Source organism: Arachis stenosperma, chromosome 9, assembly GCF_014773155.1.
Source record: "Arachis stenosperma cultivar V10309 chromosome 9, arast.V10309.gnm1.PFL2, whole genome shotgun sequence".
Lineage (NCBI taxonomy): Eukaryota > Viridiplantae > Streptophyta > Magnoliopsida > Fabales > Fabaceae > Arachis > Arachis stenosperma.
Genome location: NC_080385.1, coordinates 57,500,780 through 57,525,241, shown reverse-complemented (window position 1 = coordinate 57,525,241; position 24,462 = coordinate 57,500,780). Strand labels below are relative to the sequence as shown.

The 24,462-nt window shown below is 38.2% G+C and overlaps 1 protein-coding gene across 1 annotated transcript; it reads left to right on the top strand.

Annotated features, from left to right (window-relative positions):
• Nucleotides 1-1,007: 1,007 nt before the first annotated feature.
• LOC130949545 (uncharacterized) lies at nucleotides 1,008-23,526 on the top strand. The gene is made up of 2 exons (XM_057878230.1): nucleotides 1,008-1,076; nucleotides 22,987-23,526. The coding sequence occupies exons 1-2, from the start codon at nucleotides 1,008-1,010 to the stop codon at nucleotides 23,524-23,526; spliced, it is 609 nt and encodes a 202-aa protein (XP_057734213.1).
• Nucleotides 23,527-24,462: the final 936 nt, after the last annotated feature.

Here is a 24,462-nt window from a genome sequence, read left to right as displayed (position 1 = left end):
GGTCTCAGAGCGTTTCCTTTTCCGGGAGGTAGTGGCCTTGGCCTTTCCCTTGTCTGACATCCTGAAAAGAAGGATAGGAGAGAATATAAGCAATTAAGCACGTAGCACAAAGCAAATAAAGCATGCTCAGGATGTAAGATAGATGGCAAGCAAACATGAAAAGAATGAAACTTGAAAACTTGGATAGCAAGTAAGAACAAAAAACATAGCCATAAACCAAAAATTCAATGTTCAATACAATCAACAACTCTTACTCATTAAGCAATAAAATCATCATAGCTTGAAAGAGCGTGGAAAGAGGAGTAAGTGTACGCAAAAGTGGAATGGTGAAAGAAATTAGTGAGTTCGGGAATTGGAAGTAGAGATTGATGGTATGACGAAAGAAAAGCTGAATGCAGTAAAGATTGTAACTAAGCATATAAATCATGTTCACAAAGTTTAATGCAAATTCTGGGGAGTCAAAAGAAATGGAAAGCAACCCAAATTTGCAATAAAGATTAGAAGTGAAAATAGGTTTCTTGAAAATTGGGCAGCATTCCGGCTTAAAATTGGACGTTCCCGAATAGCAAAATAGCACAACAGCATGAATACAGTCTCATTTAATCACAGCAGCATTGGTAAAGCATTCAGGCAACACAGAGTGAACATAGAGCAGTCCAAATTCAGTATACAACAGACAATTAATCAAGCAGAGAGAAAGCACAAACAGAGCACTTATCAGGCCTAGAATCCTCTAACCACAACCTAGCTACCTAACAGCAGTTATTTCTATCTACCTAACATGCAAAAATTTAAATTCTAACTAACTGCAGAAGCTAACAGTAATGAAAACTAATGAACATAGAGTTGAAGCATGGAACCTGGGAGCAGAGTGAAAATGGAAACGGGACAGGGAAGTAGAGAAGCAGAGAAGTAGAGTGGCGCTCGGTGGAAGCAGGGAAGAGTAGGGGTAGAGTGAAGGTGGAGCAGGAGAACTGAGAGATGGAGAAGGGTTGGCCGCCAAGTGAATGTCGCCGGTGGTGATGGGCGGTAGCGGCGGTGACAGGTTATGGGAAGGAGAGAGGGGGAAGAAGATGGTGAGAGGGGCTGAAGAGGGGGAATGGGAGGTGCGCGACTGCGTAGTGCTCTTCGCTAGGGTTATCCCTTTTTTTGAATTGACGCGGGAGCGCCTTAAACGCTCAGGCGTGGATGATGAAAATAGGTAAGGATGCATGCGCGTATGGTGCGCACACGCGTGCGAGGAGTTGCGCTGGAGGCTTAAGGTTGGCCCAAAATAGGCCTAACTCTTTGGAAAATGGCCTGGAAGTTGCACTACCAGACCGGCGTGCACGCGGCATATGCGCGAGCGCGCGCAGTCTCTTATAAATGCGTGTGCGCGTAGGCGCGCAGTGCACGTCCGCGCGATGAAGGTTGGGCCTGGGGCTCAAGGTTGGCCCAACGCTAGCATGGCTCTCTGGAGAATGTATGGGCTGCTGCCACCAGCCTAGGGACGCGTACGCGGTAGGTACGCGTCCGCGTGCGTTCCCTTAAAGGAGTGAGTTGGGCTCGAGGCACAACGTTGGCCTAAGAGAGGCCCAACTCTCTGGAAATTGTATGGTGGTGCATCCGCTCATGGACGCGAGCGCGTACGTCGTGCGCGCGCGTCCTACCCCTTTTTTTTTATCTGCTAAAAAGGCAGAAAAATTCCCAAGAGCTCCCTATAATGCCTGCAACTCTTTATTCACTCAAAAAAATCATATAGTTCTCAAAAATGCAATTTGATTTATTCATCTACTACTAAACACAACATGCCTGTGACTATGCTAACAATCAATTTATACAAACAAATCTATATGAAATATACCTACAATGGCAACTCAAACCACTTATTAGACAAAATTAAAAGAGATTGGAAAGAGTTTACCATGGTGGGGTGTCTCTCACCTAGCACTTTTAGTTTAAGTCCTTAAGTTGGACATTTTGAGGAGCTTATTGTCATGGCGGCTTGTGCTTGTACTCATCCTTGAATCTCCAAGGATCTTTGCTTCTCAATTGGTTGACAAAATTTTCAACCATCTGCATCAAGATTGGGTAGAGTTCCACCCAAGATATGAGTCTCCATAGTTGGTCGTCACATAACGAACTGGGATCCCATATCTTATCTTCACACCCATCTTCAATTTGATCTTCATACTTTTTCTTTCCGGGTGGTTGACACATAGAATTCTCTTTAGCGCACCAATTCTTCCTTCGAGACCCATATAGAGTGGCATTCTTCCAATCATGGTTCCTATACCTTGGAACATTGACCGCAACGAGCCTAATTCCTACTTTCCAACCACTACACAACTCGTTCTTGCTTTTAATTTTACAAAGAGCTCTAAGTTGTCCATCCGTTGCAATCAAACCATATTCAAGTGAGAAAGTAAATATTAGGGATAAGAATTTTACCCACATGAATGTTGTGGAGGATGGTGACTTGGGAAGGAGGGCTTCCTCACACTTAGACAATGCAAGATCTATTTCTTTATGCTCTTCTTTTGTCGCTTCCACCTCTTGACAAATTTCTTCAATTTCAACCTTTTCCCTTTTACTTGGCTTGGTGTTGTCGTCAAGAACTTCGGTTTCTTGCCCGAGGAGAGGTGATTCAATATTGGATAGGAATTCATTGATGAATAAATCCATCTCTTGATCAACCTCTTCATATTCTTCAATTTCGATATACACCGTGCCAACATTCTCTCCTTAGTAGATCTCCTTCGGTTTATTCTCTTCTTCATTGTTCACCAAGGGTATGGGTGGTTGTGCACACTCTTCTATTATCTCAATGGAGGGGGGTTTAATTGTAGATAAAAATTCCTCCATGATTGAATCTATCTCATGCTCAACCTCCTCGTATTCTTCAATTTTGATATGCTTCGGAGGTTGTTGAGATTCCCATGACGATTTCTCATTTCTTAAGTCTTGAACCACTTCCTTATTTGTTTCAATAACCGTGGGCCTCTCTAATTGTTCTATTAATACTACCGATTTTTCCTTTTTTACCGTATTCTCCGATATCTTCTTCACGCTTTGCTCTTCCTTAGGTTTTCCCCATGTGGCTACGGGGAGAACTTGAGTATTCAAACATTGGTGGGCTAAAGCGTGCACCACCTTGGTCAAATTGGTCACAAACTCAGATGTGTCCCACTTCATGGCTTTTTGTCCTTGAAGTAACAAAGTGAGAGGATCATCTATTGGGGTTTAGGGTGAGTATGAAGGTTCGATGTTTTGGAGAGAGATTTCATGGTAAGAACGTGGTTCCTCTTGGTAAAATTGTGGAGGTGGTGTGCATTGAGGTGGTTTTTGGCAGTAATCTTGATAGGGTTGTGGTGGTTCTAAAGGTTCTTACTCATAATGGTCATAAGAGTATGGCATGGATGATTGGTGATATGGTGGATATGGATCATAGGAAGGTGCTTGATGTGGAAAGGCTTGTGAGTATGGTTGAGGTTCATGTTGAGGATAAGGTTCATAGGCATATGGTGGTGGTTGATTATCATAAAAGGAGTCACCATAGCCATTGAGTTGACATGCATTAGGATGTGAATTATACCTATAAATATCCGGAGGTTGTTGCCAATAGGAGTGATCAATTCCTTGAGGCTCCTCCCATCTTGGAGTGTTCCGTCCTTGGTACATGTTATCATTGAAGTGCACATTTCCTACAACACAGTTAGAACCAAACTCATAGCCAAAGTGAGAATTCATAATGGAAAAACAAAATAAAACTAACAAAATCTAGTAAAGAAACAAGAGACAAGCTATTCACAATATTCACATATGTACAATAACCAATAACATAACACCATTGCAAGTCCCCGGCAACGGCGCCATTTTGATGATTGGATTTTTGACGGTTTAGAATTTCTCTAATGAAGTCCCGTTGTAAAGTATAGTTTCTAAACCAAACAATAATCCTTTCATGCAAAAAGTTGTTTGTCACTAGTACAAACCCCTAAAATTTATAAACCGAAGTATTGGACCTCGGGTCGTTCTCCCTAGGACTTGTAATGAAGTGTCTTGTTATTGGTTGTGAGTTATTTTGGGGTTTTTATAAGAAACATGAAAGATAAATGGCAATAGAATTTTATTAACAAAATGGTCTTGGCAAGGTTGGTTGTCAAGGTTTTTCATCACTATCACTAGCCACAAGTATGGTAGTTGCAAGGATTAATCCCACTTAGTTATCCTTAAATCAATTAACAAAGGAAAGGCAAGTGAGCTATATCAATCCTAGTCCATAAGTCCTAGCTTCTCACTAATTGGATTAACGAAGGCTAGAGTCAATGGCTATCAACTATCAATCAATTGGACACTAGTAATTCAAGAAATCCTAAGTTACTTTCTCAAGCCAAGAACATAAAATTCTATTCTAACATTCTCCCAAGCATTTCATCAAACACTTGGAAGGTACAAAAGTAAAGTATAGTAAATCACAACAAAAATGAATTCTAACAACAATTGAATACAAAGAATTAACAACAACAATCAAGGGAATCACAATTATCATGAATTACCTCAAATTGCATTATTGAAAGAAAAATAAAGAGAACAACAATCTATCCAAAACAAAATGAAGAATTACGATTATTAAAGTACATAACTAGAAAGAGGAAGATGAGGAGAGTAAGAATTGATAGAGGAGAAGTGACTTAAAGCATGAATTAAACCTAGATCTAAGAAGAGAGATTAACCTAAACCTAATCCTAATTCTAGAGAGAAGTAAGAGCTTCTCTCTCTAAAAACTATTCTAAACTAATCCTAATGAGTGTGTAATGAACTAATGTCTAAAGTGTCTTCTCCCCCTTCATCCTTGGTCCTTATATGCATTTTGGCGCCAAAGTTGGTTCAGAAACTCCCCCAAAATCGCCAGGCACGTGCTGCTTAAGTGAAGTCACGTGTGGACACCAACGCGGGCGCGCACGGTACGCGTGCGCGTCCCTGGCCTGATTCACAATGTGCGCGCGAGCGCCTTGTGTGCGTGCGCGTGCATGGCTGGTTTCTTTCCTTTGGCTTTTTATGCTTCTCTCCACTTGTATGCTTTCTTCCTTGCTCCTTTGATCCATGCCTGGCCTAATTCAATCCTGGAATCACTAGCAAACACATCAAGGCATCTTATGGAATCAAAGAGGAATTAGGATTCATCAAAATAAGGCTTAAAAAGTATGTTTTTACACTTAAGTACAAATACGGGAGAGATAACAAAACTATGCTAATTCATAGGTTAAATGTGAAAAAAGGTCATCAAAATACTCTAAATCCAATACAAGATAAACCGTCAAATTGGGGTTTATCAAGCATTTATGTATCCAGTGGTAATACTGGAAAACAAAGTACTTAGGGCCACGACCAAGACTCATAAAAGTAGCTGTGTTCAAGAATCAATATACTTAACTAGGAGAATCAATAACACTATCTAAAATTCTGAGTTCTTATAGATGCCAATCATTCTAAACTTCAAAGGAAAAAGTGAGATGCCAAAACTGTTTAGAAGCAAAAAGCTACAAGTTCCGCTCATCTAATTAGAACTAATATTCATTGATATTTTTGGATTTATAGTATATTCTCTTCTTTTTATCCTATTTAATTTTCAGTTTCTTGGGGACAAGCAACAATTTAAGTTTGGTGTTGTGATGAACGGATAATTTATACGCTTTTTGGCATTGTTTTTAGATAGTTTTTAGTAGGATCTAGCTACTTTTAGGGATATTTTCATTAGTTTTTATGCTAAATTCACATTTCTGGACTTTACTATGAGTTTTTGTGTTTTCTGTGATTTCAGGTATTTTCTGGCTGAAATTGAGGAACCTGAGCAAAACTCTGATAAGAAGGCTGACAAAAGACTGCTGATGCTGTTGGATTCTGACCTCCCTACACTCGAAATCGATTTTCTGGAGCTACAGAACTCCAAATGGCACGCTTTTAACGACATTGGAAAGTAGACATCCAGAGCTTTCCAGCAATATATAATAGTCCATACATTATTCGAGATTAGATGACGCAAACTGGCGCTCAACTCCAGCTTAATGCTGCATTCCGGAGTCAAACGCCAGAATCACGTCATGAATCAGAGTTAAACGCCAATAACACATTACAACTTGGCGTTTAACTCAAAGAGAAGCCTCTATATGTTTAAAGCTTAAGCTCAGCCCAAGCACACACCAAGTGGGCCCGGAAGTGGATTTCTGCATCAATTACTTAATTCTGTAAACCCTAGTAGCTAGTCTAGTATAAATAGGACATTTTACTATTGTATTAGACGTCTTTGACAGTATAGTCTCTTGACCATTCAGTCTTTTGATCATTCATGGGGGCTGGCCATTCGGCCATGCCTGGACCATCACTTATGTATTTTCAACGGTGGAGTTTCTACACATCATAGATTAAGGTGTGGAGCTCTGCTGTACCTCAAGTTTTAATGCAAAGTACCGCTATTTTCTATTCAATTCAAGCTTATTCTTATTCAAAGATATTCGTTGCACTTGAACATGACGAATGTGATGATCCGTGACACTCATCATCGTTCTCACCTATGAACGTGTGATTGACAACCACTTCCGTTCTACCTTAGAGCGAGCGCATATCTCTTGGATTCCTTAATCAGAATCTTCGTGGTATAAGCTAGAATTAATGGCGGCATTCATGAGAATCCAGAAAGTCTAAACCTTATCTGTGGTATTCCAAGTAGGAGTCAGGAATTGAATGACTGTGACGAGCTTCAAACTCGCGATTGTTGGGCGTGATGACAAACGCAAAAGAATCAATGGATTCTATTCTGGCATGATCGAGAACCGACAGATGATTAGCCGTGCTGTGACAAGAGCATTTGGACCTTTTTCACTGAGAGGATAGGAAGTAGCCATTGACAACGGTGATGCCCTACATACAGCTTGCCATGGAAAGGAGTAAGAATGATTGGATGAAAGTAGTAGAAAAGCAGAGATTTAGAAGGAACACAGCATCTCCATACACTTATCTAAAATTCCCACCATTGAATTACATGAGTAACTCTATCTTTATTTTATGCTTTATTTTATTATTATTTCAAAAAACCATTATAACCATTTGAATCCGCCTAACTGAGATTTACAAGATGACCATAGCTTGCTTCATACCAACAATCTCTGTAGGATCGACCCTTACTCACGTAAGGTATTACTTGGACGACCCAGTGCACTTGCTGGTTAGTTGTGCGAGGTTGTGACAAAGTGTGATTCACGTTTGAGAGCACCAAGTCTATTGGCGCCATTGTTTATGATCACAATTTCATGCACCAGCTGTGCGTCCGCACAGGTCGTAATTCTTCATTGATGTGCGCGCACACAACCCATGCTAGCGCTGCTACTAGAGCCTTTTTCCCTGCCTGTGCGTACACACAGGTCTGTGCATCCGCACAGAATAGAATTTTCGCAAGGTTGTGCATGCGCACAAGGCTGTGTGTTCGCACATATCAGAAAACCCTAAAATTCTGCAACTTTGAAGAATTTTAAATTTTTAACACCAACTTTGAATGATCATAACTTCCTCTATAAAATTCCAATTTTCACAAACTTTACATCGATTTAAAGAGTTTTCAAAGATCTTTAATTCTAGATAAGTTTAATCAGATTTTGAAAATCGAGACAAAAGTTATGATTAGACAAAGTTTACAAAAAATCTATTTTTACCAAAGGCCTCAAAACTCCAATTTTTCCAAAACTCACAATTCAAAACCAAACCAACCACAACCCAAACATTACCAAAACAACATAAAAGCCCATACCCTTCCTTTTCCAACTCAACCATCCATAATTCCAATTACACTACTCAATACCATCAAATTCCTTATTCATCAACATCCAAAACCATCATAAATAATCTTTAACCAACATCAAACATCAACAACTACTTCAAATTCTCATCACTTAACCTCAATATTATCAATCATTATCCACATTCATATTACCACACTCAACATCAAACAACATCACAATTTATAATTAACACCAACAACATCAATATTCTTCATCAACCTTTATAATCATTAAATACCAATAATCACCAACAACATATATCATCACATATCATAATCATCATATCCTTCATTCTAAATCACTACAACATTTTACATTAACTTATTACCTTACATTCTAATAATCCTCATTATTAACCAATATAATTAATCACCATGAATACTCATCATACCAATAATCTCCAACAATCATCATCAACGACACTAATCCAATACAGCCAACAATTAGCACCAACTCATATATAATCATTCATACACCAATAACATTCAATCCTATTTTAGGGTCAACTAGCCTAAGTGTCCATGAACATTAAATATTACATAAAGGAAACCAAAATCATACCTTGGCCGATTTCCAAATGCACTAAATATCAAAACGAAGCCACCAAAGTTGATCCAAAGTCTCAACCAACTCCAATAAACACCAAGGCTCAAACTAACAACACATATATCACCAAAAATCAAAATCTAAGATACACAAAAGAACTAAACACAAGGACTTAGTGGAATCTTACCTTATCCAACAAGATTAGGGGTAAAATCCAATATTTACCTGCTAGAGATCACCTAAACAACCAAAACCACAAAATCTACTCAAAAAAATATATATAGAAACGTGCAAAATCTAGGGCTGGAAACTGGAATGTGTAAAGAGAGATCTTACCAAATTTCTTTAGATAACAACGTAGAGCTCGACAAGAGCTTTGCGTGGCCATAAACGGCTCATCAATCGGAGCTCCGGATCAAAAGTTATGGCTTCCAGAAGGTGGAGGTGAAAAGAGCACTTTCTCTTCTTCCTCTCCTCTCAAAACCGCGCCTCTCCTCTCTTTTAGGGCTGGAAAATGAGCTCAAAGCTCATTAAATGAGCTTATATATGTTGGGTCTTGGGCCCGATTTGGGCTCAGTCTAACCCGTTAGCATTTTTGGTCTGTTTGGCCCACTTTGGGCTAAACCTTTAAGATTAGTGCCCAATTTTCAATTCTAAAATTATATTTGTCCTTTCAAAACAATAAATCACTTTTCAAAATATTATTTTCCAAAATACGCGGTAATGGACAGACTAAAGCCGGTACTGCCAGCTTAAGCGCCAGTACGCATTTTTACAAAAACCTTTCGAAAGAAATACATTTTCCAACTCAGAAAAATTCACTGAAATCAAATTTCTCATTTATATTTTCAAATTAAAACTTCTAAATTTTGGATCTATTCCGGACACTAAAATTATTTTATTAAAATGGTTTTACGTGAAAATGCGGGTTCTTACATTAGCAATTATATTACGAGGAAAGTTCATAATGTTTCTAAATAAGATGATGCCAAAGAATTTGATAAATACTTTTTGGGAATAAAAAACAAGAATCAAAACTTCTTTAAAAGACATTCTTACCGATTAATGCGCATCAATGCAAAGGGCCATTGAGCTTTCTAAGCCAAATACAATTCATAGGTGGTGTATTTGGCATATTATGAAGAAAACTCAAAAGAAATTAAATGGATTCAAGAGACATGAAGAAATTAAACAAGAGGTGAGTCTTGTTGTTTGGACTTCTCTTTCACAAGATGTATTTGATAGAAATTAGAATGATTTTCTTATGAAGTAGTGTTACAGACTATAAGTGGCTTACAAGTAACATTTTTGTGGTTACTTCATTAGAATTAATGTATGCTGTGGTTTTTATTGTTTATATGTTTAATATGTTTTTGCATTATAATAATAATAATGTAAAACTAAAATACATATCGATGCTAAGGTTTCTAATTTACTGTTTTAATGCTTTTTGTAGAGCTTTATAAAGACCGTAATTTGTGAATCCTAGTATATCTTGATCAACACTTTTGGGCTGGGATACGAAACACATAAAGGAGTAAGAATATGAATTTTTTTAACAAGTTAATTATGCAAAATAGTTCATTTATCTAATTTGTGAACCAATATAATAATTGCGTAGGAAGAAAAGTGTAAAAAGAAAGAGAAATTGATGCTATAGATTTTTATACTATTTTATCTTATGCAACAAAATCATCAATAGAAGTTCAATTTCAGCATGTATATACTCATGAGATGTTTTGAAAAGTTCAAGCATAATTTAGAGGAAAGGTAAATTATATCACAAGATTGACGGAGTGCGCTTTAGTATGGCGTATCAAGTTTTAGAACAAGTTTCAAACTCCACATTTAGTAAGTTTTGGTTACATATGATGCGATATTATGTGAAGTAAAATATCAGTGTTTATTATTTGAGTCAAGAGGTATATTGTATTGTCATTGTTTGAAAGCGTTAAGATTTGAGTGAGTATAAAAAATTGTACCGATATATATATATATATATATATATATATATATATATATATATATATATATATATTGTTGGAGTAACAATGTAAAGAGGAGGTACATATATATATCAAGAGTAGCCATGAGGAGCCTTTATTGGAGCTAAGAAGTAAGAGATTTGATGATTTGATGTTCGTTCACATAATATTCGTGAATTTGCATCAGAATCTGAGGAGTTGTCTATGATTATGCACCATGCTTATGATAATATAATCGTTAAGATGCAAGAATATAAAGCCAAAAGTAAAAAAAAGAGATTCTTATTACATGAAGATGGTTTCTTGGATGAGATTACTGACTTTCAAAGCCTGCCATGTGTGAGAGCAAGAGTGTAACACCCTACCACACAGAGCTTTACGCTTAAGTCGTAAAATAGAGGTAGTGTGGTATTACGACCTCTAAAAAAAATATAATACATATAATAATTGAAAGAACGTAGTATATTAGGAGCCTTGAAGAATAAGTAAAACAAAGCGAAATTAAAAAGCGCAACACTCAGGAAAATAATGTAACTTGCGTATGAAGAAACTAAGGTTCATTATATATATATATATATATATATATATATAGAAAACAAGAGTACGGTCAAGAGTACAAGTTAACAAGCTCCTAACTCAGTCTGCAAAGCCAAGGCTGGCCGAAGAATATTCACATACAAAAAATATATAACCCATAGCCCAAAATACAAATATGAAACCCTAGTTCTTCATAAATCTCTAAGAGGTGTGGTAGCACGAATCCCACACTTTCGTACTATTGTACCAGCAAGTGTACTGGGTCGTCCAAGTAATACCTGAGTGAGTCAGGGTCGATCCCACGTAGATTGTTGTTTGAAGCAAGCTATGGTTATCATGCAGGTCTTAGTAAGGCAGAATTAGAAGGTTGTTGGAATAGTTGCAAATTTGCAATAAAGGAATATTGGAATCAGCAATAGGGATATGTTAAAGGATTGGACTTGCTTTGCCTCTCTGAATTAACTCTGGTATTATTGTTTTCTCTGTTTATGAGTGATCTCTTCTATGGCAGGCTGTATGTGATCAATGCCATGGGCCGTGGTCATTGATCTCCTCTGCTACAGATTGAACGCCATTGGCTGTATCACGTATCATGTTAAATTCAGATAATTAAAAGTTAGGAGAATTTGTTTTCAAGCTGTAGTTCAAGTATAGAGCTTTTCCAAGTTATACAAGAACTCAAATAGAAAGAGGGTCATACTTCCGTTCTACCCAAATTCATAAGATAAAGAGCGAAAATAATTCTTAAATTATAAATCCATACATAAATAAAATTAGAAAGAGCAAATGAATCAATCCATACAATAGACAGAGCTCCAAACCTTAACAATGGAGGTTTAGTTGCTCATGGAATGTGGAATGTAAATTTGTATAGAATTCCCTAATGGAATCCCCTTCTGGAACCTCCATAATAGAAGAGAAGTCTCCCCTTTTTATAACTAATCCTAATTAATTTAAAATCTAATATCTAAAATTAAGTTAATATCTTTTCCTATTTTAAAATCAAATTTGAATTTAAATTAGAATTAACTAACTACTTCGAGTCTTGTAACGTGGGAACCACTTGGCTTCACTGATCCGCGCCTAACTTGGGTGCTAAAATGGGGCCCAGAAATCACCCCCAGCGTTTTCTGCATTTTCTGCACGTGTCGCATGTCACGCGTATGCGTCAGTCACACGTACGCGTCGCTAGTCTTCTTCGCAAGTCACGCAGACGCGTCAGTCACGCGTACGCGTCGCTGAGCAAATCTTCAAATCACGCGTACGCATCAGTCACGTGCACGCGTCGCCATGGAAAGCTCCAAATCACGCGTATGTGTCGCTCTTTGCTGCCATCTCCATTGATTCTTGTGCTGCAGAAACTCCATCAAATCCAGTCGAGTACTACCTAACATAAATAAAATTGCAAAAGACTCAAAGTAGCATCCATATTGGCTAAAAGATAATTAATTCTTTATTAAACTCAACAAATTAGATGCAAATTCGCTAGGAAAAAATAGGAAATATGTTCACGCATCACAACACCAAACTTAAATTGTTACTTGTCCTCAAGCAACCAAAACTAATATAAGCTTAGGATGTGAATTTGCATGAGAATGAGAGTTCGATTAAGCCCATGTCTCTTCTTATAGTGGGGTTTAAAACTGCAATCTTGAATAGTTTTGGCATCTCACTCTCCTTTGAATCAGAAGAATATTACTGTCATCTGGAATTAGAATCCAGATAATATTATGAATTCTCTTATCTTTGTACTCCAGTTTAATCCTTGAACACAACAATTTTTCTTTGGTGCTTTGCACCTTGAGCCTAGCCGTGGCTTTAAATGTTTTGTCTCAAGCTTTACTTGACACAGAAACACCACAAGCACTTAACTGGGGGACTCTCTTTAAGTTCTAAATATTTTTATTTATATATTTATTATTTATTTTTTTAGTTACCCCCAGATAATGGTGCTCAAAGCCTTTGGCATACTCTACAATTGATCTCGACTCCAAATGTTTTGTTTCAAGGATTAATTGACACAGAAACACCACAAGCATGTGACTAGGGAAACAAATCTTTGAGCTTTTAATCATGTCTGACCTCCCTAGTCATTGATGCTCAGAGCCTTGGACCTTGCTTTTATTTTTTCTTTTGCTGTTTCTTTTGCTTCAAGGATTAAACTTTCATTAATTTCAGAGAAATCATAATAATTCTCTAAATTCCTGTTCCTTGTACATCAACATTCTTTTATTCAAATTTAAATATGCATTGTTCATGTCAAGCATTCAGAATTACAATTAATACCACCACACTTAAGTAAATAAGACTACTCTTAAAATTAACTCAATTTCTCAAACAATACATCACTTCTATTTTTATTTGAATTCAAGCTTAGTGAGTAATACATGAAACATCTTTTCAGAATTAAAGCAATTAAGAGAAAACTAAACTAGTCAGAGGATTCTAACTAATAAAGGATCATGCAACAAACAAAGAAAAATAGCAGAAAACCAGAACATAACATAGAAAAAGAGGGGATGATTAAAAAATGAAAGAAACTCAACCACCTTAGTTATCTTAGTAGATACTTTATTCTTCAGGTTGTGCTCCTCAATGAAGATGATGTGCCTACTTTTTGGTGCCATAGGAATAAACAAAAAACCCTTAAGCGAAGTGTCAACACCAAACTTAAAGGTTTGCCTGTCCTCAAGCAAAGAAGAACTGAAAAATAGAAGGAGAAAAAGATTAAGATGAAAAAGAAAAGGATAAAAGAACAAGAGAGAATTAGGATTAGGAGAGGGGGAAAGAAAATTAAAACTAGGCGGCGAACTAGTGTAGTTGTGCGGTGCAGGCGACGCGTACGCGTGCAGCACGCGTACGCGTGGGTCGCAGAATTTTCTTAATGACGCGTAAGTGTCAGGCACGCATCCGCATGCCCTGGGTTTTGCGTGATTCGCACGAAGCTAGCCGCGCGCACGGACAACTCTCTGTTCGCGTGGCTTGGGAACTGGTGCATGAAATTGTGATCATCAACAATGGCGCCAAAAACTTGGTAGCGCTCTCAAACTTGAATCACACTTTGTCACAACTTCGCACAACTAACCAGCAAATGCACTGGGTCATCCAAGTAATAAACCTTACGTGAGTAAGGGTCGATCCCACGGAGATTGTTGGTATGAAGCAAGCTATGGTCATCTTGTAAATCTCAGTTAGGTGGATTCAAATAGTTATAAAGGTTTTGAAATTAATAATAAATAAAGCATAAAATAAAGATAGAGATACTTATGTAAATCATTGGTAGGAATTTCAGATAAGTGTGTGGAGATGTTGTGTTCCTTCTGAATCTCTGCTTTCCTGTTGCTTTCATCCAATCCTTCTTACTCCTTTCCATGGAAAACTGTATATAGGGCATCACTGTTGTCAATGGCTACTTCCCATCCTCTCAGTGAAAATGATCCAAATGCTCTTGTCACAGCATGGCTAATCATCTCTCGGTTCTCGATCATGTCGGAATAGAATCCATTGATTCTTTTGCGTCTGTCACTACGCCAAACAATCGCGAGTTTGAAGCTCGTCACAGTCATTCAATCCCTGAATCCTACTCGGAATACCACAGACAAGGTTTAGACTTTCCGGATTCTCAAAAATGGCCTCCAATAATTCTAGCTTATACCACGAGGATCCTGATTAAGAAATCCAAGAGATACTCGCTCGTTCTAAAGTAGAACGGAAGTTGTTGTCAGTCACGCGTTCATCGGTGAGAATGATGATGAGTGTCACAGATCATCACATTCATCATGTTGAAGTGCAACGAATATCTTAGAATAAGAATAAGCTGAATTGAATAGAAAATAGTAGTAATTGCATTAAAACTCGAGGTACAGCAGAGCTCCACACCCTTAATCTATGGTGTGTAGAAACTCCACCATTAAAAATACATAAGTGATGGTCCAGGCATGGCTGAATGGCCAGCCCCCAAATGTGATCAAAGATGTCCAATCCCCGATGAAAATACAATAGTAAAAAGTTCTATTTATACTAGACTAGCTACTAAGGTTTACAGAAATAATTCTAAGTGCAGAAATCCACTTCCGGGGCCCACTTTTGTGTGTGCTTGGGCTGAGCTTGAGCTTTACACGTGCAGAGACTTCTCTTGGAGTTAAACAACAAGTTGTAACATGTTTTTGGCATTTAACTCTGGTTTGTGACGTGTTTTGGTGTTTTACTCTAGAATGCAGCATGGAACTAGCGTTGAACGCCAGTTTGCGTCATCTAATCTCGAATAAAGTATGGACTATTATATATTTTTGAAAATATCTGGATGTCTACTTTCAACCGCCGTTGAGAGCGCGCCATTTGGAGTTTTGTAGCTCCAAAAAATCCATTTCGAGTGCAGGGAGGTCAGAATCCAACAACATTAGCAGTCCTTTTTCAGCCTGAATCAGATTTTTGATCAGGTCCCTCAATTTCAGTCAGAAAATACCTGAAATCACAGAAAAACACACAAACTCATAGTAAAGTCTAGAAATGTGAATTTTGCATAAAAACTAATAAAAACATCCCTAAAAGTAGCTAGATCCTACTAAAAACTACCTAAAAACAATGCCAAAAAGCATATAAATTATCCGCTCATCACAACACCAAACTTAAATTGTTGCTTGTCCCCAAGCAACTGAAAATCAAATAGGATAAAAAGAAGAGAATATACTATAAATCTCAAAATATCATTGAATATTAGTTCTAATTAAATGAGCGAGACTTGTAGCTTTTTGCTTCTGAACAGTTTTGGCATCTCACTTTATCCTTTGAAGTTTAGAATGATTGGCATCTATAGGAACTCAGAGTTCAGATAGTGTTATTGATTCTCCTAGTTAAGTATGTTGATTCTTGAACACAGCTACTTTTATGAGTCTTGGCCGTGGCCCTAAGCACTTTGTTTTCCAATATTATCACCGGATACATAAATGCCACAGACACATGACTGGGTGAACCTTTTCAGATTGTGACTCAGCTTTGCTAAAGTCCCCAGCTAGAGGTGTCCATAGATCTTAAGCACACTCTTTTTGCTTTGGATCACGACTTTAACCACTCAGTCTCAAGCTTTTCACTTGGACCTGCATGCCACAAGTACATGGTTAGGGACAGCTTGATTTAGCCGCTTAGTACAAGAAAATGTATCCCTAGTGATTTCGAATTCCTCATGCTCTTGTTGAGGTCCATGAGTGGGCTCTCTTGATGTGCAGTCAAATGCTCTACTACTGAGCTATGGACCCTTGAGATGAATCTCTCCATCTCTCATGACTTGGAGGTGGAAGCTTTTATCTTCCCTTTCCTCTTTCTAGAGGTTTCTCCAGCCTTAGGTGCCATAAATGGTTATGAAAAAACAAAAAGGTATGCTTTTACCACACTAAACTTAGAATGTTGCTCGCCCTCGAGCAAAATAAGAAAGAATAGATGAATAAGAAGAGATGAAGGAGAGGGGTAGTATTGTGTGAAAATGAGGAAGTGTGGAGGGGTTTATATAGTGGATGGAGAGGGGTTTATGGTTCGGTCATGTAGGGTGGGTTTGGGTGGGAAAGAGATATTGAATTTGAAGGTAGATGGGGTTTTTGGGGAAGAGTGGATGGATGTGAGTGGTGAAGAGGTGATGGGGAAGAGTGATTGAGGTGATTGGTGAAGAGGAGAGATGGTGAGTTGAGGTAGGTGGGGATCCTGTGTGGTCCACAGATCTTGAGGTGTCAAGGATGAATCATCCCTGCACCAATTAGGCGTGTAAAATGCCCTCTGCCTGCAATCCTGGCATTTAATGCCAGACTGAAGCTTGTTTCTTGCGTTAAACACCCAAATGTAGCATGTTTCTGGCGTTTAACGCCAGCCTGATGCTTGTTGCTGGCATTAAACGCCAGCTTTCCTCAGGGTGCAATCCTGGCGTTTAAACGCTAGATTCCTGCTTGTTTCTGGCGTTCAACGCCAGATTCATGCTTTGTTTTGGCGTTGAATGCCAGCCAGATGCTCCTTACTGGCGTTTAAACGCCAGTAAGCTCTTCCTCCAGGGTGTGCTTTTTCTTCTGTTGTTTTTTATTCTGTTTTAATTTTTGCAATTGTTTTGTGACTCCACATGATCATAAACCTAATAAAACATAAAAGAACAATAAAAATATAGATAAATAAAAATTGGGTTGCCTCCCAATAAGCGCTTCTTTAATGTCAATAGCTTGACAGTGAGCTCTCATGGAGCTTCACATATCATCAGAGCATTGTTGGGACCTCCCAACACCAAACTTAGAGTTTGAATGTGGGGGTTCAACACCAAACTTAGAGTTTGGTTGTGGCCTCCCAACACGAAACTTAGAGGTTGATTGTGGGGGCTCTGTTTGACTCTGTATTGAGAGAGGCTTTTCATGCTTCCTCTCCATGGTTGCAGAGGATGATCCTTAAGCTTTAAACACAAGGTAGTCCCCATTCAATTGAAGGACTAATTTTGCTCTATCAACATCAATCACAGCTCCTGCTGTGGCTAGGAAGGGTCTTCCAAGGATGATGGATTCATCCTTATCCTTCCTAGTGTCTAAAATTATGAAATCAGCAGGGATGTAAAGGCCTTTAACCTTTACTAACACGTCCTCTACCAATCCATAAGCTTGTCTTATTGACTTGTCTGCCATCTCTAATAAGAATGTGGCAGCCTGTACCTCAAAGATCCCCAACTTCTCCATTACAGATAGTGGCATAAGATTTATACCTGACCCCAAGTCACACAGAGCCTTCTCAAAGGTCATGGTGCCTATGGTATAGGGTATTAAGAATTTACCAGGGTCTTGTTTCTTTTGAGGTAAAGTTTGCTGAACCCATGTATCTAGTTCACTAATGAGCAAGGGAGGTGCATCTTCCCAAGTCTCATTACCAACAACTTGGCATTCAACTTCATGATAGCTCCTAGATATTGAGCAACTTGCTCTCCAGTTACATCTTCATCCTCTTCAGAGGAAGAATAGTTTTTCAGAACTCATGAATGGCAGAAAGAGGTTTAAAGGAATCTCTATGGTCTCTATATGAGCCTCTGATTCCTTTAGGTCCTCAATAGGGAACTCCTTCTTGTCTGGGAGACGTCCCATGAGGTCTTCCTCATTGGGATTCACGTCCTCCCCTTCCTCTATAGGTTCGGCCATTTTGATTATGTCAATGGCCTTGCACTCTCTTTTTGGATTCTCTTTAGTATTGCTTGGGAGAGTACTAAGAGGAGTTTTAGTGATTTTCTTACTCAGCTGGCCCACTTGTGCCTCCAAATTTCTGATGGATGACCTTGTTTCACTTATGAAACTTAAAGTGGCCTTAGACAGATCAGAGACTATGTTTGTTAAGCTAGAGGAGCTCTGCTAAGAATGTTCTATCTGTTGCTGAGAAGATGATGGAAAAGGCTTGTTATTGCTAAGCCTATTTCTTCCACCATTATTAAAGCCTTGTTGGGGCTTTTGTTGATCCTTCCATGAGAAATTTGGATGATTTCTCCATGAGAAATTATAGGTGTTTCCATAAGGTTCACCCATGTAATTTACCTCTGCCATTGCAGGGTTCTCAAGATCATAAGCTTCTTCTTCAGAAGATGCCTCTTTAGTACTGTTAGATGCATTTTGCCATCCATTCAGACTTTAAGAAATCATGTTGACTTGCTGAGTCAACATTTTGTTCTGAGCCATTTATTTTACTTTTAGCAGCAATTATACAATTGCCGGTGAAGACCTTTTTAACGGCCGCTTAAAGTTATAACTTTTAACAGCTATTTTCTTGGCAATTTATATGGCCACTAAAAGTAATTCTAAGATTGCAATATTATTCACTTTTAGTTGCCATTATTGTTGCCATTAAAACCCATTTTAGCAGCAATTTATATGACCACTAAAAATAATTTAATATTATTCACTTTTAGTTGTCAATACTATTGTCACTAAAACCTTAATATTTTGTTAGTTATATTATACTCATTTTTTTAAAGCAATGAGCTATCTTCTTTCTAGAATTTTAAAATTATTTTTGTCAACAATTATTATGATTGTGCATAATATAAATATATTGAAATTAATTACTACAAAATAAAATATTTTATTAAATTTAAAATATTAATACACAAATTTCTCTTGAAAAGTAATAAATCATACAAAACTGTTATTGTAGGAAATTTTGGCTATATTCATTGATGCATTGCTCCAGTATGGTTTTTCAAACTAAACTAGTAAATTTACAACCATTTTAGATAGTTTAGATCAAGAATGAATCTATTCAGAACCATATCATCAATTGTCCTATGGTCATACCTGAAGCCACTTAGAGTGTCAATTATCTATGTGTAATGAATCAAAGAAATTTGGTTCATCAGAATGAAAACAAACCATATCGAATGGTCTTCAAATTTTTGCTTTCGTCTCTCTTCATATACCTCCTGGAATATATCTTTAAATTTGTAACACTATTAAACTGTAAATGAGTTCAAATATCAACAAAATAGAGGGTAAGTCACTAATTAGTCTAAATTACTAAGAAATCTGGCATACAACACTTGACACTTGACATTAAGAAATCTGGCATACAACAATGACACTAAGTCCATCTCTCTTCACTTATGACATTGTTTTCTCTGTGATATTCACTTATGTTTGACTAAACAGGTTTTAGCTTCAAATTTAACCATGAAAATTGAAAATGTAGTTCATAATCTTCTACTAATTGAAAATTCAGTTCATAATCTAAATCCATGAATATATTTTCTCTCAAGATAGTTAGTTAAGTAATTTAAATACAATAAAACTAGCAACGATGATTGATGTGCCACTATTTCGTGGTATATTCTGTACCTAATTTAGAGGATTTCATCAACTTCCTTCATACTTATTCACATAAAATGCATAGTTGTGTATTTCCTTCCTAATTTTGCTTAATGGTTGAAAACATGCTTTTTAGGTTCTAAATAAGCTATATTTTAATCTCCTTTTATTACAATTCGATGTCATGATCTGTTTGTTGAGTGATTTCAGAGTTTATAAGGGGGCAAGAATGGTCTAGAAGAGGAAAGAAAGCATGCATAAGTGGAAGAAGCATAAAAAATGGAGTTTTGAAGCATTGGAATCAACGTGCACGCACAGCCTACGCGCACGCGTGGGAGCTCAGATTTGAGATTGGCACGCAAAAGTCGACGCTTCCGCATAGCTGGGTAGAATTCTCATCGACGTGCACGCACGCTTGACGCGTACGCGTGGATTGCAAAAACCCATCGACGCGTACGCGTGACGCATGCACGTGACCTCTTTAATGAAAACATGGCTGGCGATTTCATGGGAGCTTCAGACCCAATTTTGAGTAGAATTCTAGCAGGAAAAGACATAAAGGACCAAGGATTGAAGGGGAGGATCATCTTTTACTCATTTTTAGTTAGTTTTGGGTAGTTACATCTTTTTAGAAAGAGAAACTCCAACTTTTCTCTAGGTTTTTGGCTTTCTCAACTCCAATTGCACTTGGATCCTTTGGTTAGATCTGAACTTGATTCAATTTTACATTGTTCTGGTTGTAGATCTTCTTCTTCTACACACAATTTAGTGCTCTTGTCGCTCTAGCATTGTAGATCTTGGATCTAGACCTTGTTATTTTGATTTCTATTAATGCATTGAGGAATTTTATGTTCATTGTTGTTAATTGCTTGATTGTTGTTAATTGTTTGCAATAGAAAGCTTTAATTCAATTTCTCTTCTCAATTTCATGATGTCTTCTATAATTGCTGACCAAATGTTTGAGAAAATGTCAACTATAGCTATGGAGTAAATTTTCACTCTTGGCTTAGGGGTTAGATAATTGGAATCACTTGAATTGTCAAAGCTTCTTGTTGATTGATTATTGGAAATTGCTAATTGACTTAAATGACACTAACTCTAGTCTTTCCTAGGGATTTGACTAGGACTTATGGACTCAATTTGATTATTTCCACTTAACTTTCCCCCATAGTTAGAGGTTAACTAGTGGAGAAATAACCAATTCTCATCACAATTATTAGAGACAATGAGGATATGAATTCCAATTCCCAACCCTAGCCAAGGATTTTATATTGATTGATTGCCATTCACTCTTGCTTAGTTCAATCTCTTGTGTCCTTTAGCCTACTTGATTACTTGTTCATTGCTTTTATGCAAGTTTGTTTACATTTCTCGTATTCAACCTCAAACACCAAGAGAACTCCTAACCAATGATGTGTATATTAGGGCAACTCCTAGGGAGAACGACTCGAGACTAATACTCTCGGTTATTAATTCGAATTATGGACACACACTTTATTTGTTTGATGTGTTATAGTTTGTTGGTTTAGACTATACTCACGACACAATTCAATTGGAAAATTCTATACCGACAAAATATAGCTCATCAAAATGGCGATCTTTTAGTCGTTGACTATGTTTCCAAGTGGGTGGAGGCAACCTCTACTAGAATCGATGATGCTAATGTAGTGCTTTCTTTTGTTCAGAATAACATTATTTGCCGCTTTAGATTTCTGATGAGCGGATAATTTATACGCTTTTTGGCATTGATTTTTGGTAGTTTTTAGTAGGTTCAAGCTACTTTTTAGTATGTTTTTATTAGTTTTCATGCAAAATTCATATTTCTGGACTTTACTATGAGTTTGTGTGTTTTCATGTGATTTCAGGTATTTTCTGGTTGAAATTGAGGGAGCTGAGCAAAAATCTGATTCAGGTTGAAAAAGGACTACTGATGCTGTTGGATTCTGACCTCCCTGAACTCAGAATGGATTTTTTGGAGCTACAGAAGTCTAATTGGCGCGCTCTTAATTGGGTTGGAAAGTAGACATCCAGGGCTTTCCAGCAATATATAATAGTCCATACTTTGCTCAAAGATAAACGACGTAAACTTGCATTTAACACCAGTTCCATGTTCCATTCTGGCGTTAAACGCCAGAAACAGGTTACAAGTTGGAGTTAAATGCCCAAAACAGGCTACAACCTGACGTTTAACTCCAGAAATAGCCCAGGCACATGAAAAGCTCAAGTCTCAGCCCCAGCACACACCAAGTGGGTCCCGAAAGGGGATTTCTACACTATCTATCTTAGTTTACTCATTTTTTGTAAACCTAGGTTACTAGTTTAGTATTTAAACAACATTTAGAGATTTATTCTGTATCTCATGACATTTTTAGATCTGAACTTTGTACTCTTTGACGATATGAGTCTCTAAACTCCATTGTTGGGGGTGAGGAGCTCTGCAGCGTCTCGATGAATTAATGAAATTATTTCTGTTTTCTATTCAAACACACTTGTTTCTATCTAAGATGTTCATTCGCACTTCAATATGAAGAAGGTGATGATCTGTGACACTCATCACCATTCTCAACCTATGAACGTGTGCCTGACAACCACCTCCGTTCTACATTAGATTGAATGAGTATCTCTTGGATTCCTTAATCAGAGTCTTCGTGGTATAAGCTAGAATCCATTGGCAGCATCCTTGAGAATTCGGAAAGTCTAAACCTTGTCTGTGGTATTCCGAGTAGGATTCAGGGATTGGAAAACTGTGACGAGCTTCAAACTCGTGAGTGTTGGGCATAGTGACAGACACAAAAGGATCAATGGATCCTATTCCGACATGATCGAGAACCGACAGATGATTAGCCGTGCTGTGACAGAGCATTTGGATCATTTTCACTGAGAGGATGGGAAGTAGCCATTGACAACGGTGATGCCCTACATACAGCTTGCCATGGAAGGAACCTTGCGTGCATGAAGAAGAAGACAGGGGTAAGCAGAGATTCAGAGAACAAAGCATCTCCAAAACTCCAACATATTCTCTATTACTGCGTAACAATTACTCGTTTCATGCTCTCTCACTTTTTACAATTGAAACTAAAGAACCCTATTGGTATCCTGACTAAGAAAAACAAGATAACCATAGCTTGCTTCAAGCCAACAATCTCCATGGGATCGACCCTTACTCACGTAAGGTATTACTTGGACGACCTAGTGCACTTGCTGGTTAGTGGTACAAATTGTGAAAAGTGTGATTTACAATTTCGTGTACCAATTACCACGAGCAATCGTGAGTGATCAAGGCTCGCACTTTTGTAACAAAAGGATGGCAGGTTTAATAAAAAGTATGGCATCATCCATAATGTGGCCACGGCATATCACCCCCAAACAAATGGCCAAGCCGAGGTCTCCAATCGGAAAATCAAGCGCATATTGGAAAAGGTTGTGAAGCCTCATAGGAAAAATTGGAGTTCTAAGCTCGGTGATATGCTTTGGGCTTACCGGACAGTGTACAAAATGCCAATTGGTATGAGCCCGTTCCGGTTGGTCTATGAAAAGGCTTGCCATCTCCCGGTGGAGAAAGAACATAACGGGTATTGGGCCGTAAAAGAGTGCTACACAGGATTTGGGGTTGGAGTTGAAAGGAAGTTACAGTTAGTGGAGCTTGAGTGCCTTAGATTGGAAGCCTATGAGAATTCAAGGCCCTACAAGGAGAAGATGAAAGCGGTGCATGATAGACACATAAGAAGAAGAGAGTTTAAAGAAGGTGAGTTAGTTCTCCTCTATAACTCTAGGTTAAGGTTGATGCCTGGAAAGCTAAGATCAAGGTGGGAAGGCCCTTATAGAGTGGAGAAAGCCGAATAACATATGGGGTCTACCACCTAAGGCACCCTTCAAGCCTCAACATCTTCAAAGTGAACGGTCATCATTTAAAGCTATACCACAGAGAGAAAATGAAAAGCAACAAAGAGATTGAGGTGTTCCTTTTTGAGGACGCACCCGAAGGCAAAGAGATTTGAGATCATGACAGTCTAACTTAAGGACGTTAAAGAAAAGTGCTAGGTGGGAGACACCCCATCGTGGTATGATCTTCCCTTGTGTATAGTCTCTTGCATATAATTTCTAGAGTTTTTGTGCTTTTAGTGATTGCTTGGTTTATGATTTGTTCATAGTAGAGTTGATTTTGCTTGATTTTGGTGTCATATTGCTCATGAGGAGTCCATGGATAATGGTTTGATTGAATTGAGATGTTGAAGAAATGCTTAAGGTTGAGAATTACATGAGATTTTTTATGTTTTTTGACCCCTTTAGCATGCATTACTACCAATATGATGTTGAAAAAAAGGGGGGGCATCCATGTGCAAGCGTGCTGTATGCGTACGCGTCAACGCAGTTTCACAACTCCTGGTACCAAAACCTGAGATTTGTGCCTACTTTGTGCCTATTTTTTGCCTGCAACCCACGCATAAGCGTGGGCGATGTGGATGTTTCGATTGCATATTTAGAACTCTCTGGTACAAAAACCCGAGAGTTGTGCCTACTTTATGCCTATTTTGTGCCCGACAACCCATGCGTAAGCGTGGGCGACGTGTACGCATCGATCGCCATTCTGGAAATCCACGCATACGTGTGCTATGGGCGTACGCATCGATTGTGCTGCATGCCACTCCCGGTACAAAAACCCGAGAGTTGGGCCTACTTTGTGCCAAGGCTGTGCCCAAGGCACAACTTTGTCCACGCATGCGCGTCGAGGGGTGCGTACTCGCACTATCCCGTTCATGCTACCCACGCGTATGCGTG